The 18,690-nt window shown below is 40.0% G+C and overlaps 1 protein-coding gene across 4 annotated transcripts in view; it reads right to left on the bottom strand.

Moving 5' to 3' along the window:
- Positions 1 to 18,690, bottom strand: part of adck1 (aarF domain containing kinase 1) — a 109,993-nt gene that overhangs the window by 16,362 nt on the left and 74,941 nt on the right. For 3 of the 4 annotated variants that reach the window (XM_032500145.1, XM_032500148.1, XM_032500147.1), the window contains 2 exons: positions 15,663 to 15,812; positions 14,501 to 14,698 (listed from right to left, as the gene is read on the bottom strand). In XM_032500145.1, the coding sequence (XP_032356036.1) occupies positions 14,501 to 14,698; positions 15,663 to 15,812 (348 nt within the window). Of the gene's footprint in view, positions 1 to 873; positions 1,193 to 14,500; positions 14,699 to 15,662; positions 15,813 to 18,690 lie in introns of those variants that run through there. The other variant, XM_032500146.1, reaches the window with a different exon arrangement.

Here is an 18,690-nt window from a genome sequence, read left to right as displayed (position 1 = left end):
GACTTTGGACTGCTTTCTTCAAAAAGACACCAAAACTGTACTTACTGTCATCTATATTTTGAAATAGTTAGGCTCTCTTTTATCCTACAGATACATAAACATATCGCTAACTTTATATTTTTTATTTCCTTAAGCATTTATTACGCATTTAAGTTTTCTCCAAAAGTCAGTGTAGATCGTTATCTCATCTTCTCTAACTACTTCCTGCAGAATTGCAGATCAAGGTGTCCTTATGTGGCAGCAACAGCATCTAGCTGATTCCTGTGATAGAGAAAGACCAGCTCTACCGTCAACACCCTGGCATGAAGATCATGTTTTTACTACCCCAAAAGTGCAGGTGGAAGGAGAGAAATACCTTGCGTGCTTGCTGTACAATACTAGCAACTGTTATACAGAAAGTCGCTAGATTTGTCACTAGTTGCTTTTGTGAAAAAAAGTCGCTCAGGGGGTTTGAAAAGTCACTAAATCTAGCGACAATTTTGCTAAGTTGGTAACACTGTTTTCATGAAGACAGAAGCTGTGTGCATGGAGGGGAGGGGCTGTGTATGTGTGTGTGTAGAACAACCAAGAGACGGAGGAGAGCAGGCAAAGGAAATGAAGCTGAACAAACGTTTTAAATAGCATTAAAAAAATAAAAAAAATAAAGAAACGCAATGTGTGGTGGCCGGTGTTGATTGTGTGGGGCACTGCCACAAATTAGTCAGTGTGGGAAACTCTGATATATAATTTATGTGAGCATGTGTACTTGTGTATGCAAGTGTACTGTATGTGGGGACAAAGGAAGGGGCATGCATGCGAGTGTATGTATGTATAATTGATGTCGAGCGTAGTATGTTTTTTTGTCAGACATGGACATGTGTGGATTGGGAAAACAAATTTCCCTCCTGGGAGAAATAGATTATTGATCTATTTCTAATGTCCAGTGCTTACAACGGTGTGCGTGGGCTACAAGGTGTGTTTAAAATTCCAGACAAAGAAAGGATAAGGGTATTAAAACAAGAATAGCACTGAGTTTTGCCTTAGCAGAAATGACAACATACTGTAAATGAAGAAATGATGAAGAATGAAAAAGAGAGACAGAGGGATGTTTGCCTCCATGATGACTATTTTTTCTCTTTGATGTTGAAGATGGCTGCTCGAGTCTCCATGTGAGCGTTAGTGTCCTGCTCTCCTCTACTTCAAAGGCCTTTCCCTGCTACACATTAATAGGCATAAATTGCACTATTAGTCATGGAACAAAGTGGAATGCAAGCTTACAAACTCTTAGTCATTTGGCAATCTTTAGACAGAAAGTAAAATCAGGAGGTGCACAAAGTGAACTGAACAACTGTGAAATTACAAGCTAATTGGAAATATGAGTGGAGAAATACCTTTTTACAACATCTAACCAGAGTCTTCAAGTCAAAAGGAGTCAACAATAACCACAAACCATTCAACATCTTAAAGCGACATTTCACCCCAAAATTAACAATATATATTTTTTCTCTTACCTGTCGTGCTATTTATCAATCTAGATTGTTTTGGTGTAAAATGCCAAGTGTACAAGATCTTGGCCGAGATGTCTGCATTCTCTCCAATTTGATGGAACTAGAGGGTACTCGACTTTCAGAAAACATTATCTAGTTACTCAATAGACCTAGTTGTTAACAGTTTCACGTAGGAACTATTTTCTTTCTACTGAACTACACCCGCCAACTGTATCACCGTGCAGAAGGAAGTGTACTCATCACAAAAGGCTTGTGGTCGGACATTGATAGCTTGAGGAGATTAGTTTAACCTAACTCAGCAGCGCTGAGAAGGACGCCATTATTTACCATTACCGCCATTGTTTACTTCTCACGCTGTCACGAGCATGTGCCTCTTGTCTATGAGTACAATTCCTTCTGCACACTGAAACGGTTGGCATGTGTAGTCCGGTAGAAAGAAAATAGTGCCTACGTGATATAGCTCACAACCAGGTTATATTAATTAATCAGGTCATGACTTCTGGAAAAAGACATTGCTGTTGAATTTTTCCAATTTATTTTTTTGATGCTTTGAGCACCACAAGCCAAGTGCCATCTAGTTCCATTAAATTGACTACACGGAGTATTGTATCTCTAGGGCCAGTATCTCCAACACTGGGCAACTTACACCAAAACAATCTAGGTTAACAAGTAGCATGACAGGTATGAGGAAAAATATGTATTATGGATTTTTTGGTGAACTGTCCCTTCAAGATTTCTGCAGGTATACACTGAGACAGCACTCTGAGCAGCATAAGAAAACCAATAGTTTAATCAAAAATGTTTCACTTAATATCCTAATAAGCTGTTTAGGTAGTAACTTAGCTTGTATCAAAAAGTATTTACAATTTATAAATACAAGTCCAATCATAAAATCGTATCACAGCAACGCGTCTAACGTGTCTGACCTTTTCATAGCCCTATATGTGAATTTCTACATACTGTGAGTGTGTGTACTGTATGTGTGTGACAGCAGCATTGTCATAGCTGTCAGTCCAGATAAACAGAGAGTTGACAAGCACACAGAGAGACAGACAGCTAGTCAACGTCCTGACACAGATAAACTCTGTCTCTGCTCTCTAGCTGTGTCTCGTGCCCACAGGAAGTGATGTGAACAAACAATACTGATGCAGCAAACAAACAGCATCTAGAAGCCTAGAAAGTCAGTGTGAGTCCTGAAGTCAAAGAGAGCAGCAAATGAGCAAACTGTCAATCACAGCTGTCAATCAGCCCCTGTTGCAGACATCAAATCACGCTATACGCCTTACAATATTATTAATGTGGGAATTATTTCTAAAATGACCATCAGTGATGGAGACTAGGGCTAGGCAATATATCAATTTTGTATCGATATTGCGATATAAGAATAGATATCATCTTAGATTTTGCATATATCGTAATATGGTAAGTGTTGTCCTTACCTGGTTTTACAGGCTGCATTACAGTAAAGGGATGTCATTTTCCAAACTCACCAGACTGTTGTAGATGTTCTATTATTTACCTTTACCCACTTAGTCATTAAATCATTTCTGGAGAATATTTATCAAAAATTTCTTTGTGTAAATAACATTTTGTTAAAGCACCAAGAATCAACCATACAATATTGTCGCAGTATTGACATTGAGGTATTTGGTCAAGAATATTGTAATATTTGATTTTCTCTATATCGCCCAGCCCTGAATGAGTCCATAGCAAAACATTTATTGGCTCAGCATTTCAAGAGAGAAGTTGAAACTTTCTGAATTGGAGTCAATTGGAGCCGGGATTTCTTGGACCCAGGCATCTAACAGCCGTTGGTAGTATTGGACACGCAGATTTTTGTGTTTTTTCTCTGTTTTCTGCCATCACGCTCTGGTGACATTTACCAGAGAGGAGCTCTTTAATATTGGACTTTCAATTGCTTACATTATTCCACCACTCTTTTTCAAACCTGGAACTTTCTCTGAGTTATTAGTTGGAGGCGCAGCAGCTCTGTATGAGATCTACCGGAGACGCCGAAGGGGAAAGTGCGCTGGTTAAACTGAGACAGTGGGGCTATTGCACTGTGTTGCCCTCTATCCACCTGGCAAATGTCCGCTCTCTGGCCAACAAAATGGATGAACTGCTGCTCCGCAACAGAACTAACTCAGACTTCCGCAGATCTGCCGCCCTCTGCTTTACCAAATCTTGGCTCACCCCGCGCATCCCGGACAGCGCACTTCACCTACCGGGATTCAATCTTTACCGGAAAGATCACGCACTGGAGCTCAGGGAAAACAAGGTGAGGCGGACTCTGTCTCTACCTAAACAAAGGTTGGTGTAAAGATGTCACAGTGCTGAAGAAATCCTGCAGCCCTCACTTAGAGTCACTATTCATACACTGCAAACCCATTTATTCACTGCAGGAGTTATCTTTGTTTATTCTGGTCGCCGTCTACATTCCGACTCGGGCCTGTGTTACTGAGGCGTTACTGCACCTGGCCGACCAGATAACTACCGTGGAGAAAAAACATCCTGACTCCCTGCTTGTTGTTCTTGGGGACTTCAACAGAGCAAACCTCAGCCATGAACTTCCAATAGTATAGACAACATATTAAGTGCCAGGTACTCTAACACACTGGACCACTGCTATACTACTTCAAAGGACGCCTATCGCTACGTCCCGCGTGCAGCTTTGGGACTCTCTGATCACTGTCTGGTTCATCGTCCCGAAATACATTCAAAAACTGAAATCTGCTAAACCTGTTGAAAAAAGTGTGAAAATATGGACCAACGAGTCAAAGCTGGATTTACAGGTCTGCTTTGACTGCACTGACTGGAGTGTTTAAGAGGCTGCAGCCACTGATCTGGACGAGCTGAAAGACACTGTGACATCAGTTTTTGTGAGGACATGTGTGTGCCGACTAAAACCTTCTGCACATACAACAACCAAAAACCCTGGTTCACAGCAAAACTCAGGCAGCTTTGTCAGTCCAGAGAGGAGGTCTTCAGAAGTGGGGACAGAGTCCTGTATAACCAGGCCAGGATCACACTTACCAAAGGGATCAAAGCAGCTAAGAGGAGCTATGCTGATAATCTGGAAAACAGCTTTACAAACAGCGATCCTCGGCCAGTGTGGAGAGGCCTGCAGACACTCCGAAACTACAGGAGACCACCCCCCCAAAACTGCTGGTTCTGAATGACAGGCTGACGAGCTGAATGGATTTTACTGCAGGTTTGAAAAGCCCACACTCACACACCTCCCCAACACCAACTCATCATCAGTCAGACCTTCCCCCACCCGTACACTGTCACCTCCGCATTCAAACGCTCCACAATCATCCCAGTCCCCAAAAAACCCTCCATCTCTGGACTAAACGACTACAGGCCTGTCACCCTGACATCTGTAGTCATGAAGTCCTTTGAAAGACTGGTGTTGGCCCACCTGAAGGACATCACAGTCCCCTTGCTGGACCCGCTGCAGTTTGCCTACAGGGCTAACAGGTCTGCGGATGATGCAATCAACTTGGGACTGCATTGCATCTTAACTAACACCTCGACTCTCCAAGGGCATGTGCAGGAATCCCGTTTGTAGATTTCAGATCGACGTTCAACACCATCATCCCTGACATCCTCAGCACCAAACTCTCCCAGCTCACTGTGCCAGCCTCCACCTGTCTGTGGACCACAAACTTCCTGACTGACAGGAGTCAGCTGGTAAGACTGAGGAACATCACATCCAGCACATGGACTATTAGCACTGGCGCCCCCATAGGGGTGTGTGCTCTCCCCACTGCTCTTCTCCCTACACCAATGACTGCACCTCAGGAGACCCATCTGTTAAACTCCTGAAGTTTGCTGACGACACAACGGTCATCGGCTTCATCCGGGACAGTGATGAGTCGGCCTACAGACTGGAAGTTGATCAGCTGGCCCCTGGTGCGGTCAGAACAACCTTGAGCTTAACATGCTCAAAACTGTGGAGACAATCATCTCAGAGGCTGTACTTTGTTCTTCTGGCTGGAACGTGTTGCATAAGCGACTCCTTCTTATGTACACGTTCATCTGTTGTTGCTCTAACTCTGCAGCCCTTGCTGGACTGGGTTTAGAGCCCCACACTTTTTGCACTTTGCAAGGACACTGTCAAACGCGCTGTTAAGCAGAGACGCTGAGGGATACTGTCCAACGCGCTGTTAAGCAGAGACACTGAGGGACACTGTCCAACGCGCTGTTAAGCAGAGACACTGAGGGACACTGTCCAATGCGCTGTTAAAGTAACTGTTTAACGTAAAGCAGAGACACTGACAGAACGCTGGAGACCGTGCGCAAAGCAGGGGACATGATCAGAAGGCAGAAGGCTTGCAGCAGCGATCAGATTTCGTATCTATTCGTACTATCTGTGCTAACTGCGGGGACTTTATTTGACACATTCCACTGCTGTGCAACTTCAATAAAGTGCCCCACGCATGTCTCAGCATAATGTCTCTCCTCTGGTTTCATTACAGTCAAAGCACGTGAATGCAGCACCCACTTTTCATCAGTATAATGCACTGTAACTCTGAGATAATTCTGGTTACCCAGTGAGTCCAGTAGTCCACAGTGAGTCCACTAGTCCCTAGGGTGCATGTAGCGTGGTCGCTTTTGCAGTCCTCTCCTTTTTATACAACTCGTGTATTCTTCTTGTGATGGTGCGTCTTGAGGGAATCTCATACCTGCCGTCGTTTTTGCGATTCTCAGACCGATGTCCTCCACAACCCTAATGGGCCTGCAGTCTGTAGCTATCCACGTCGCTATGGCATTTGTTAGCATCTCTTGACTTTGTTTATCTCTACCCCCCCACACACACTGCATCTAACGTAGGCTGCCGAAGCCTCGCGCCACTGTGTGTTTCGTTGAATTATTTGCTGGTATCAACTGTCAAGGTGATATTTCAGACTGGAAGTACTCCGGTGATAAGAAAATTCAACTTTGCAGTATTTAAAAAGCCTGTGAGCAACAAACTTTTACAATAATAAAGAAATAATAAAACCTGCGTTAACGCGCGATAATAACACGTTAACTTGCCCAGCCCTAATATATATATATATATATATATATATATATATATATATATATATAAGGCATTGAGTGTTGCCCTTTAACATTATTAACAAATCCAGCGCTGTTCCACATTGGAAAATGTGTAGATTGTAGCATAAATCCTTCCTTTCATATTTTTATTGAATTGCAAACCCTTCTAAGCTTTTCCCTATTTGTTACTTCCCAGCTCTCCATTTCCGTTTCTCACATTTCCATTTCTTCTTTACTTACTTAACAAAATCCAAACAAACAGGGGGATCAGGTTTTCTGAAGTGCTTTACTTAACAAAATCAAAACAAATAGTTACCTGGGTAAAGATATAAACCCACCCACAATACCCCCCCCCCCCAACCCAGTCCAAATAACACGCGACTGGGTGTTCTGAAGTGCTCTTCTGAGTCCTGCTTGGGGAATAACAATTAGTAGCAATTATAGCAGGTTGGTTTGCAGGCCACACAGCTGTCAGCAGGACACATAGAAGGTAGCAGTGCTCTCATTTGCATCTGAAAGCTTCAATAAGGACATATTGTATTGTGCGATAATAAGCCGTGCAAAAGCCAAAGGGAATGTGCGGGGAGGGGGCGCTATCACTAATGCCTTTTTTTATTCTGCAGAGTAGGAAAATGTAAGTTACTCAGGGCAGTAAATTAATTGTACTAAACAAATGCACATTGATTATTCAATAGTAGTCAACATATGCATTGGTTTAGTCATGGCTCACACGCTAACTTCTGCATAATGTACATTTCCTCAGTACTAACCTCATTCACATGATAGGGAATGGATGATAGAAATGGGACAAATTCCCAGTTTACAACTATCACGCATTCATATCATTGGACACAAGGCAGCTGGTTATGTGAGGGTTACAAAATAGTAGGCATGGTAAAAGTAATTATACTACTCTAAATTCAATTACCTTGAATGCCAGAATTTTAGCTTTTAATGCAAAATGTCTGTGCAAAAAGTAGTCTACAGAATACTGATGAGGAAAACTTGAGTTTGGATTAACAACAAAATGAGCAGATCAGAAAACATATGAAAAAATATGCTTGACTTGTCAAAACACAATCTGGTTAAATGTTTGACTGATTAATTTGTTTTCAATATTTAGAAGAAAAACATTCATTTCATTAAAACCATGAATACCCCTGCTTGCATGTAAAAGAAAGGCAGCAAAAGCCGCAGCTCTAAAAGCACTTAACATTTGCTTTGTGCACGTGATTGCATTAACATCAATGGAATGCATCATCAGTTGTTAGGAGCAGGATTTAAAAATAATCCACGCCTAAGAGAGTGGATAGAGAGGAAACACGAGGAAAGAAAGGACAACAAAGAACAGCAGAGAGGAGATATCACAAGGGATAACCAAGACAAAGCAGATGAATGGTTGAGGCAAAAGAAATGTATTGAAATGTCTTCCTAATTTCAGAGTGCACAATCAACAAGTGGGTTAAAGTACAGTAGAGTCTGCCTAATGGTGCATGCGTGCATATGTGTGGCCAAGATTGATAGGAGAGCTTTCATCTCAGATAAAGTGGTAAACAGAGAGAAGAAGGGCATGTCTTACGAACACATATTCTCACACTGGAATACAACTACTTTGGGGATGAATGCATTCAAATGCAAGTGCAAGTGCAGTCTGTTCCTTTATAATGGCACTGCTCCAAATTAAACAGTGTATTGGGTGTACAAAAGAAACCATAGATAATAGTTTTATTTATTGTGACAAAACCTTTCAGCTAAAACTGTCGTTTTTGCGCACAATAAAAATAAGAAAACTATAAATGTTAGTCTTCTTATAAATAGTCTCCTTATTTAAATACATACATACATAAATTAAATGTTAATAACATAATTTGTCCTCATTGTTCTGTCCTCGCCCAAAAAACATATATAGGACAACACAAATGTTTGCATGGAGGGAAGTTTAACCGTTATTTATTCAGGGGAAGACATATCAGGCTAAACACACAGTTCCTTAAAGTCTGGCAGGATGACCTGCAGAACACACTTTTCTCTTGTCTGCCAATATTTAAATTAAATCTTTTGATCCTCCATTCCGGACAATTTTGGTTATATCCTACCTTTTTTATATCGACTGACAGCCAGGGAGAATCCTGCCATTCTGAAAAGTCAAGTTTGTAATTTTCAAGTTAAGCTTGCACTTTTTTTGTTCATTTGAAAATGAGTTAATTGTATGTTAATTCTATTAACGTACCAATTTATTAACACAACTTTTAGCAAAGTTGTGCTTCATTTCAGTTTGGAGGTAATTATGCAGTTTTAAATATGAAATTGAAAAAAGGGAATTTTAAATTTGATATGTAATAGAAAATGCAAAATTTATTAATTTTAATACTGGTATCCCTGAACTTCCATAACTTGTTTTCTGCATTCAGTTAACTGGTTGAATATTTCATCCATTTTTACAATGCCCAGTATTTAATGCAAATGCTGTTTACTTGTTTTACTGAGTAAATAGTAAAATAAAATGTTACATTGAGGCCAAAATGCCTTGTTAATGCCAATGTCACAGACAGATGGTCATAACATGTACTGATCACATCTCCAGAGGATGAACCCTTTGAATTTTAATGTCAACAACACTTTGAACTGTCCTCTAGCACTACCCTCAGGTCAATCTTCATATAACCCCCCATACATAGTAACTCTACATTATCATGGAGTTATTTGTTCTACCTTTAGATTCTGCAAATATATACATTTCCATTTTTTTTTAATACCAAAAAAGGCTAAGGGAGTTATTCTTGTAATAGTCCCTGCTAAATCCTGCCTTGTACTGCCTGTCATGTGTGAGGGGGTTGTAGCCGACTATAGTGTAGTACTTTTGCCTCCTTCAAAATGTTGCATAAGGGAGGTATAAATAAACTCTCTCTCGAGCACAGATGGCATTGTGGAATCCCCGTGGGTAATGGGACACTTCCCATCACACATATCCCAGTATTATAACAGTGGATTCTAAAAGCAATCTTATCTTGAATCACACCTAGTAACATCTTATAATAATAACTTCACATTATGAAGCATTAGTTAAGCATCCATAAATACTTCATTCATCATTTATAAAGCAGTGTTCCTACATTAAAACACGTAAGTATGTAACTCATAAACACATTTATCACTTTTATCCTTCATTAATAACTCCATCTGTAATGTGGTATGTATAATAATTATTGTATTTTCAAACTTTATGAACCAATTTTAAATTAAATATTATATCAATTGCAAACTAGTTATTTAGGACTTGTCAGTGGTTCATTTAGATCATTTGGAAAGTGCAACTCTGTTGTAGAAATAGAAACCTTGGCCTGGATCAGCACTGGTACTCTCACATATTTGAAATAAATAGGATTTAGTTGAATTTTGACACTGAAAGATTTTATTAGTTATATTATTATTAGATTTTTTTCCTCTGTAATCCCCTGTTACCCTCAACAGACTTTGTTTTTTTTAAATGAGAATGCAGTGTTTCTTTTTCATTTTATAAGAACATTACAGTTGTACAGTTACAAATGTTTTGTATCCAGCCATGTTCTGCTATTGAATATGTGTTCTATATTTTTTTGTGTTACGTATGTTTCCTTTTTCTGTTTAGACAACAACTGACACTTTGGTGAGTGTTGAGGTGTTGCTGGCCTTTAAATCTCATTTGTAAATGCTTAGTGACGCAAAGATAGTCCTCACTTTAAATCAGCTCACACTAAATCAAATTAATAAACCAGTAACTACCTGAATGAATTATGAATGGCAGTGTTAATATGTCTTTATAAAACATATATTAACACTTTCACAAACAAACTAATACTAATTAAAATTATAAAATAAAAAATTATATATATATATATATATATATATATATATATATATATATTTATAAACATTGCTATCATAGGCCTCTTCAAGACTTTCCACATGTGTTTTCAGATGGAATAAATCAAATTATGATTCGCATTCACCATCTTACAACGATGTACATATAAATGTTTGGGAAAACTGCTTTTTTGGGCCAGAAGGCGCCACATGATGAATGCAAATTTCTGTGCACAGCCGAGTTCTGTTCTTGTGGCCTTGGGGGAAATATAAAGAGTGCAAATACAAAAGTCTAAGATTACAATAACAATAAGATGCAAATAAGGTGTAAATCCAAAATATATTATGCAATATACAATGGTACAATGCCAACATCTGGTTAAAAGAATGGATCATGAAAATATAAAAAGGTTAATGATAGGGATCAGTCTAAAGAGTTCCATATAGATATCTATGGACAGTATCAGATCTGAGGTAGTGTAAGACTACATAGCTAATACAGACTGTTCCCCCAAAGGTTTTTTTATTGAATGACAACTTTGTAAAACCAATTACTGTATGATGGAATATACATATTCTTCCCTTTTTTTTTGTTAACCAGACCATACCCCACCCACATCCAACTCCCTCCCACCTAATTACAAACAGACCTACATTAACAAATTCCTACCAGAGATGAGTTAAATCACAGTCTAAATTAGAAGGTTGAACAGGTTAAGATTGGCAGAAAAAAACAATGAAAAATTAAAAAAACAAAAAAGAGACAAAAAACAAACTTAAATAAATAAAATGGAATAAAATAAGATAAAAGAGGGGAAGGGCGTAGCTACTCTGATATTGTTGTAGTTGGTTTCTCAAAAATGACAATATTTTGTGTAAATGTATACAAGACATATTGTCCCTAATCCAATGTGAGTGGGAAGGAGGAGCAGGATAGCCCTACAAACCAGTAAGAAGGTAAAGGCTAAGTCCTAAGGTAAATACCTTCAGCTTCAAGCCCAAATTTGGGACAAATGCCAAAAATGCCAGTAAAAAGGTTTGTCTCAATTTGATGGTGAAGTACTTCAGAAATCGTCTGAAAGACTGATGTCCAGAACTCAGTCAAGGTGGGACACGTCCAGTACAGTACAGAGTGATGCAGGTGCGCTCTTACAGCTATCACAGGTCGGGTCCACAACATGAAACATACAAGCTAGTTTGGTTTTAGATATGTGGATACGATGTACTACGTTAAATTGCAAGAGAACATGTCGGGTGCACATGGAGGTAGAGTGTACCCGATCCAGGACTGAATCCCACATGTGATCTGTGAAGGCAGAACCTAGGCAGAACCTGCTCCCATATGATTCTCATAGCTGCTAAAGAGGGGCTATGCAACTTCGAAATAAGGTTGTAAAAGACAGAAATTATGCCTTTTATTGTGGGGTTAACAGAAAGAAACATATAGACAGGATTGGCTGGGGGCTTATTAGGGAATTAACTTCTGTATATATGTCAGATTTGTACAAAAAAAATTCTTTATGAATCCAAAGTTTGTCGCTGGTTCAAGTCCCCATGAAGACCAAAGTATGGTGGTGGACTGTTAGCTGGAGAGGTGCCAGTTCACCTCCTGGGCAATGCCAAGGTGCTCTTGAGCAAGGCACTGAACCCCAACTGCTAGGAGCAATTTTCCATGGGCAGCCCCCCCCACTCTGACATCTCATTTAGTGCATGTATAGGTACAGAGCATGTGTGTGTATTTCAGGACCTGTGTGTAATAACAACAGAGTGTAAATTGTAATTTACCCTTGTGGGATTAATAACGTATACATCAATATTATTATTAAATTGCAATAGCAAAAAGGAGTGGGCTCAAAGGACAACCCTGCCGGGTCCCATGATGCAAATCAAAACTACTCGAGTAATGGCTGTTTGTTAATACTGAGGCAGAAGGGCATGCATATAATAGTTTAACCCAAGAAGTGAAAAAAGGACCAAAACCAAATTTTTCAAGGGTAAAAAACAAATAATTCCATTATACTCTATCCATCTATCTACTATCAACTGCTTTTTCAGCATCCATAGAAGCGAGGCATTCTGATTCAGTATTTTTTGGGGAATATACAATGTTCATTAACCGGCGGATATTATAAAATGAGTGGCGTCCCTTTATAAACGCAGTTAGATTGGGGATATGATAAAGGGAAGAATATCCTCCAATCTGTGGTTAAGGATTTTGGCAAGTTTTGTTACATCCGTATTTAATAGTGAAATTGGTCTATATGATGCACAATCTAGAGGATCTTTATCCTTTTTTAACAACAGGGAGATACAGGCCTGACAGAACAAAGGGGGGGAGTTTACCTGAGTCAAATGACTCTGGAAATACTGAACATAAAAAAGGCGATAATTTGACTGAGAACTGTCAGATGGAGTCTGTCTGGGTCAGGAGATTTACCTGATTGCATAGATGTTACTGCTGTGATAATTTCATTCTGAGTTGTAAGGCTATGCTTCAGTTTTTGAGAAAGGGAAGGCATGTTACTGAAAAAGGTTTACATGGCAGTTGTCGTTAATCAGTTTCTGATCTGATGTTGTACACCCACTGTCTGTCCGTATTCCAGGGATAAATTGCTTTGCTCTAAATCCATGCAGTTGATTGGCCAGGAGTTTAACAATCTTGTCACCATGCTCATAAAAAGTACTTCTGCTCCTAAGCAACTGGTCGGCAAACTTGACGAGATGAAAGATGGTTGAATTCTGTCTGGAGTTTTAAACGTACCTATAAAATTCTCTAATTCTGCTAATTAGAATTAGCATATTGTCTAATACAGGCTGTTCCTGATTATGATATTGTGACTTTGAGCCCTATCTTGCACCTGGCGCAGTGCAGCACAAAGCCCAACTCAAATGTCTTTGCTAGTTTAAGACTGACGCAGTTGTCAGCTTCCTGTCCAGCACACATCGTTTAAATAGCAAATACACCTGCGCCCATCTGTACGCCCATTGGCTGGTCTTAAATGCAGGTGTGTTTAGGTGAATTCTTGGTGTATTGCTATCTTAAGGCAGCAAAAAGTGATCGCGCCATTGACCAAAAAAACTGGTCTAAAGTCAATAATACAGCATTTTATTATTTTAATGCCTGCTTCACCTTGTGGACTTTTGGTTGCATAGTGCTTGTGCCATATGTGATCTGCTTGTGCACTTTCACTTCATGCATGTGCAGATCAGTTTCTTCTCCTGAAAATCTCTCCTCCCTGCTCAGCAAATCCACCATCATAATAGCAATGCGCCAAGGTACAAACGCGCCTAGCCTTTAAAAGGAATGGGAGATGACACTCTGATTAGTTTATTGCACGTTATGACCAAAACACACCTATGATTAATCAAGACACTAAGTACAATCCTTTTGAACCATGTGCCTGGCGCACGGACCCTTTTTCCACCATTATACTAGCAAAAATGGATTTGTACAGGCCCTAAACGCAACTGTGCCAGGCACTTCACATTGTGAGATTAGATTGTTAACATAGGGCCCTAAGTGTCAGTGGCTACCATAGACTGCTAGAATATCCTCAGTATGGTACTGCAACTATTGAAGGAGCAGAGCCTCTGCAGAAAGTAGTCCAGCTTTTTTTCCATTTGAACTTCAGGTCCTTGTCACCACCGGATGGAAATAGCTGTAGGGCAAATACTTCTGCAGAAAATCTTCTGCAGGTAGCAGGGTCTTGTATCTGAAGCTGTCAATACCAGTCCTCTAACGGTTTGTGCTCCACTTGAGCTTTGCATGTGTAACTACATTGATTGCTGCTTTCACAACATATACAGAGAGGACAAGAATATCTATTGTTGGTGTTTTCTTCAATCAATCCAAGACTTCATATAGTGGGGTGAACATACAGATTAATGGGTTTTTAGTCTTGTTTATGTTTTAATGTTTGGCTTTTTAAATGTTTTCAGGTGTTTAAGGTACTGCCTGAATTACTTCATGAACATACTGTATGTGAAGCACTTTGTAACATAAGGTTTTCTTTTGAATTAATACTATGTCCGTGTGTGTGTGTGTGTGTGTGTGTGTGTGTGTGTGTGTGTGTGTGTGTGTGTGTGTGTGTGTGTGTGTGTGTGTGAGAGAGCTCATACAGTACCTCAGAGTGTGTGACAGGCACAGAACTGATGCCAACATTGATGGCTGTCCAGGAACGAGCGGTGAGTACGCACGCAAACAGCGGGTAAAGATCTCCAGCTCCCAGTCTTAGGCTGTAACGCTCCACCCCGGACATGTCACCTTTAATCAGAGCCTGCCACAACCGACAGTAGTTCAACCTGAAGTCTGACTCCAGGACCTGGATGGGGATTAGTTGTCTTTTGTTAGAATTCTATCTACTTTATTAATCATTAGAAATTATACAACAATCATATTTCACCAAGAATTTCTTACATTTGAGATGCCAGGTCAAAAAGCAACCAATTATTGCATTTAAAACTAAATTTGAAGATATTCTACTGTACTGTTTTTTTTAGATCCTGAAAAAGTTTTGTGTTTGTGTTTTGTGGTCCGTATCCTATCTACCGGCTTCACCTCCAGATGAATTGATATTGGATCATTTAATTGGAAATTGATTTGAATCAGAAAATACATTTTAAAAACCCAGCCCTAGTTCACAATGTTTGAAAGTTTCTTCCACAAATCGCTCTATTCACTTTGATGACATGAGAGTATGTAGATAAGAAAGAGGCTCAATGGGAAAGGAGAACTTATTCCACGTAGGTCCATGCAGATCATTCTTCAGAAAGGATAACAGTGTAACAATTTATTACAGACACATTCCTAATTTCCTCATATTTGAACTGTTAATAGGTTATACAAATTTCAAGGATTCCTGTTAAGGATGGCCCTGACTATATTCATGTTACATTTCATGCATATTATTATTATTGTGTTTGTGTGTGTGCGTGTGTGTGTGTGTGTGTGTGTGTGTGTGTGTGTGTAGAACATGAAAGTGCACATATGGTTATGCCAGCATGATTAAGTCTGTTGTGCACCAATCCAAACACAGCACACTGCATCCTGCTAAGAACAACATTAAATTAGTTTTTTATCAAAAAGCTTTTATCCTGCTGTAGCTCTAATAAAAGTGGGTCTGCCTATGAAAGTGTTTGTCACATCCATGTTTTTATGTGTATCTCGACTGTGTATTTGTGCTCTACCCATGTGCTCAAGGCCTAAGCCAGCAGCATGAAAAATGGACTGCAATTTTAGAACAAATGGTGTTTTCTTTAAGTGCAGGCAGCCTGGAGATTTCTCACCTGATAAAGGCCATGATCAAGCAGGATGATCTCTGTCTTCTTGCTCTGCAGACACTTTCGGACTAACACGTTGCCAGGGTGTGGGTCACAGTGTACAAAGCCATGGACAAAGATCATTTCACTGTACATCTTACCCAGGTTTTCTGAGATCTGTTTGGGACATGACACAGAAAAAAGTGATAAAAGCAATATAGGTTTATTGTTTATGCACTGTGGTATGTATTAGCCATGAAGGACTGTATAATTCCTTAACTGGCTTAACATAGCGTAGTCGGGGTTGGGGGGGGCGGGGGGTTCAATTCTATTCTATTCATAGTATCAAATCATAACAAGAGGTTTCTCAAGACAATTTACAGATAGAGTAGGTCTAGAACACACTCTATAATTTACAAAGACAAACAATTATAGTAATTCCCCAAAGAGCAAGCATTAGTGTGACAGTGGTGAGGAAAAACTCCCTTTTAGGGAGAAACCTGGGGTGGTGAGCAAATGTTCCTTTGCGGTTAGTTGGGCTGATGATGTAGTCCTGTTAGCATCATCAGTCCATGACCTTCAGCACTCACTTGATCGGTTCGCAGCAAAGTGTAAAGAAGCTAAATATCTCCCAACCTAAGGCCATGGTTCTCAGTAGAAAATCGGTAGAGTGCCTACTCCGAGTAGGAAAGGAATCCTTGGTACCTTGGTCTTGTTCGCAAGTGAGGGGACAATGGAGGGGAAATTGGCCAGAAAATCAGAGCAGCGGGGGTGGTATTGCATACTAGGGGTGTGACGAGACACCCAGCTCACGAGAAGAGATACAAGATTGGGTCCGGGAGATCAAGATGAGACGTTTTTTAACACTATTCTAAAGAAAACTTCAATGGAGAAATAACACTGGAAAAATAGTCCTTTATTTAAGCAAAAGTCCCAAACCGAGCAGTAAAATGTTTTGCCACAAACTCAAATGACTGGCTTCTCACCTGTATAACTAACAGTAACACTGTTACTTATTCCATGTAAGGTGGATATTTACGGTCTTCACATAGAGAACTAAGGTTACAACGTAGCCAAGCGTTTTCTGGCAGTAGCTAAGACCAGTTGTTTTGTACTTGGATTTGCCATTGAACAATAGACAGAGAGAAATAAAGCTTATTAAACTATTGTTTCACACTGATTACGTTCTAAAGCACAAATAAATTACCATCAAACACTCAAAAGATGACTTTTGTGAAGACAGATGCTCTTTTCTCCTCTTCTGCATTTTATTCATTGCAGCAGTAAACAAGGAAATAGGCTACTCTAGTATGGATTTCTAACCATTATAGGATGAAGGGAGAACATTTCTCTTTTTCTTGGAGAACAGGCAGGGGGATCTTCTGCTAATTTTGAGGTCAAAGTCAGACTAATCCTTCATGCTGGGTGCTGCTCTGCACTTGTGTACTGATATCACAAGACACTTTTTACCTCAACGAGAAATCATGTCACGTTTTAATCTTGCGAGATCTTATGCACACACCTCTATTGCATTCACTGTACTGGGTTGTTGTGGCAAAAAGAGAGCTGGGCCGTAGGGTACAGCTCTCTATCTAGCAGCCTATTTGGTGGCTGGCCTGGACATGCCTATGGATCCCCCAGTCAGAGCTGGTTAATGTGGCTCGGGAAAGGAATGTTTGGGGTCCCCTATTAGAGATGCTGCCCCACGACCCGACCCCAGATAAGCGGTTGAAGGTAGATAGAACGTATGATTTGTGCATTGTCATAACATTGGTATGGTAGCGTAATTATATGTGATTCTGTAAATGTAATGGTACTTCAAGTTTTTGGATTGTCTGTGTATATGCATACGTGTTGTAGCAGGATTTTAAACCTATATTCAGGTTAGTAGAACTGAGGCCTATCAAGTTTGTTCTATTATTTATTAAAGAGAAGATTATATTATAAGATTATATATATATTATTATTAATTAGTTCTCCATATCATACATGTAGTGCTGAATATGGCCACCTGGCACAAAACTGAACAATTGAAGAAACAAAAAAGAGAAAAAAGAGTTAACTAAACTTACTGCCTTGCAGTTGTATGCCTTTAGCTTTATCAAAGAGAAGAGTCTTAAGCTTACTACTAAATGTTGGTATCGCGTCTGCCTCCCGAACCAAAACTGGGAGCCACAGGGGGACAGGCTCTGGCTCTCATTCTACTTTTGGGCCTCTTTGAACCACTAGTAAGTCTGCATTCTGGGAGCACTGTAGGACAATCGGGTACTATTAAGCCGTTTAAGATATGATGGATTAGATGGATTGGATCTTAGTTCAGACTTTCTATGAAGTTTTTCATTTCAGCAAGATTTATCCCAATGCTCATACCTTGACTGGTGTCAATTATCAGTGGAGGAAGATAGCCAGGGAAGCCTAGAGCCACACTTTTTAAAAACCTCTGGTAGGGTTTTAACAAAATGCAGTCATAGATTAAATCTCACCAACATGGGAGAGAATGCAAAAAAAATCTACACAGACCATTCTGGTCACATCAAGGGGTGGAGTTCAGAGGAAAGTCTATTTGGGCCATCATCCATCTTGTCATTACAGACAAAGGGTCCAGCATGCACCAGTGCCACCTAATTCTATCCACCCAGTCCCTTTGTGTGTGGGTTTTATTATGTCCTCTATCTATCTCATCAGCTGTCCTTTAATGCTCATCACTGCTTAATGCTGCGTCCCAGTCTGTATTTGTGTGAGTAGGAATTTATGTGTTCCTGTGCACATTGGAAGCCCAATGAATTATTTAATTAAGCATTGCATCGGTTCATGCAGGACACGGGAGTCAAAGGCCCACTAATTGAATTATCATTCCAGCCAGTCACAACTGCTGTCTCACACCGCCGCTGATGGCAATGCTTCCCTCCACCATCTCAGCCTCCACCTTCCCGGTCATCATAACCCCCAATTTCCAACGGCTGTGGATCGGCTCCGCAACATGACGGCTCCATGCTCCGGCGTCTGTCAATACCCAACAGGTCAAGTATACCTACTGAGCATTATTATTATTATT

Source organism: Etheostoma spectabile, chromosome 20 (genome assembly GCF_008692095.1).
Source record: "Etheostoma spectabile isolate EspeVRDwgs_2016 chromosome 20, UIUC_Espe_1.0, whole genome shotgun sequence".
Taxonomy (NCBI): domain Eukaryota; kingdom Metazoa; phylum Chordata; class Actinopteri; order Perciformes; family Percidae; genus Etheostoma; species Etheostoma spectabile.
This window is presented reverse-complemented; position numbering and strand designations above follow the sequence as displayed.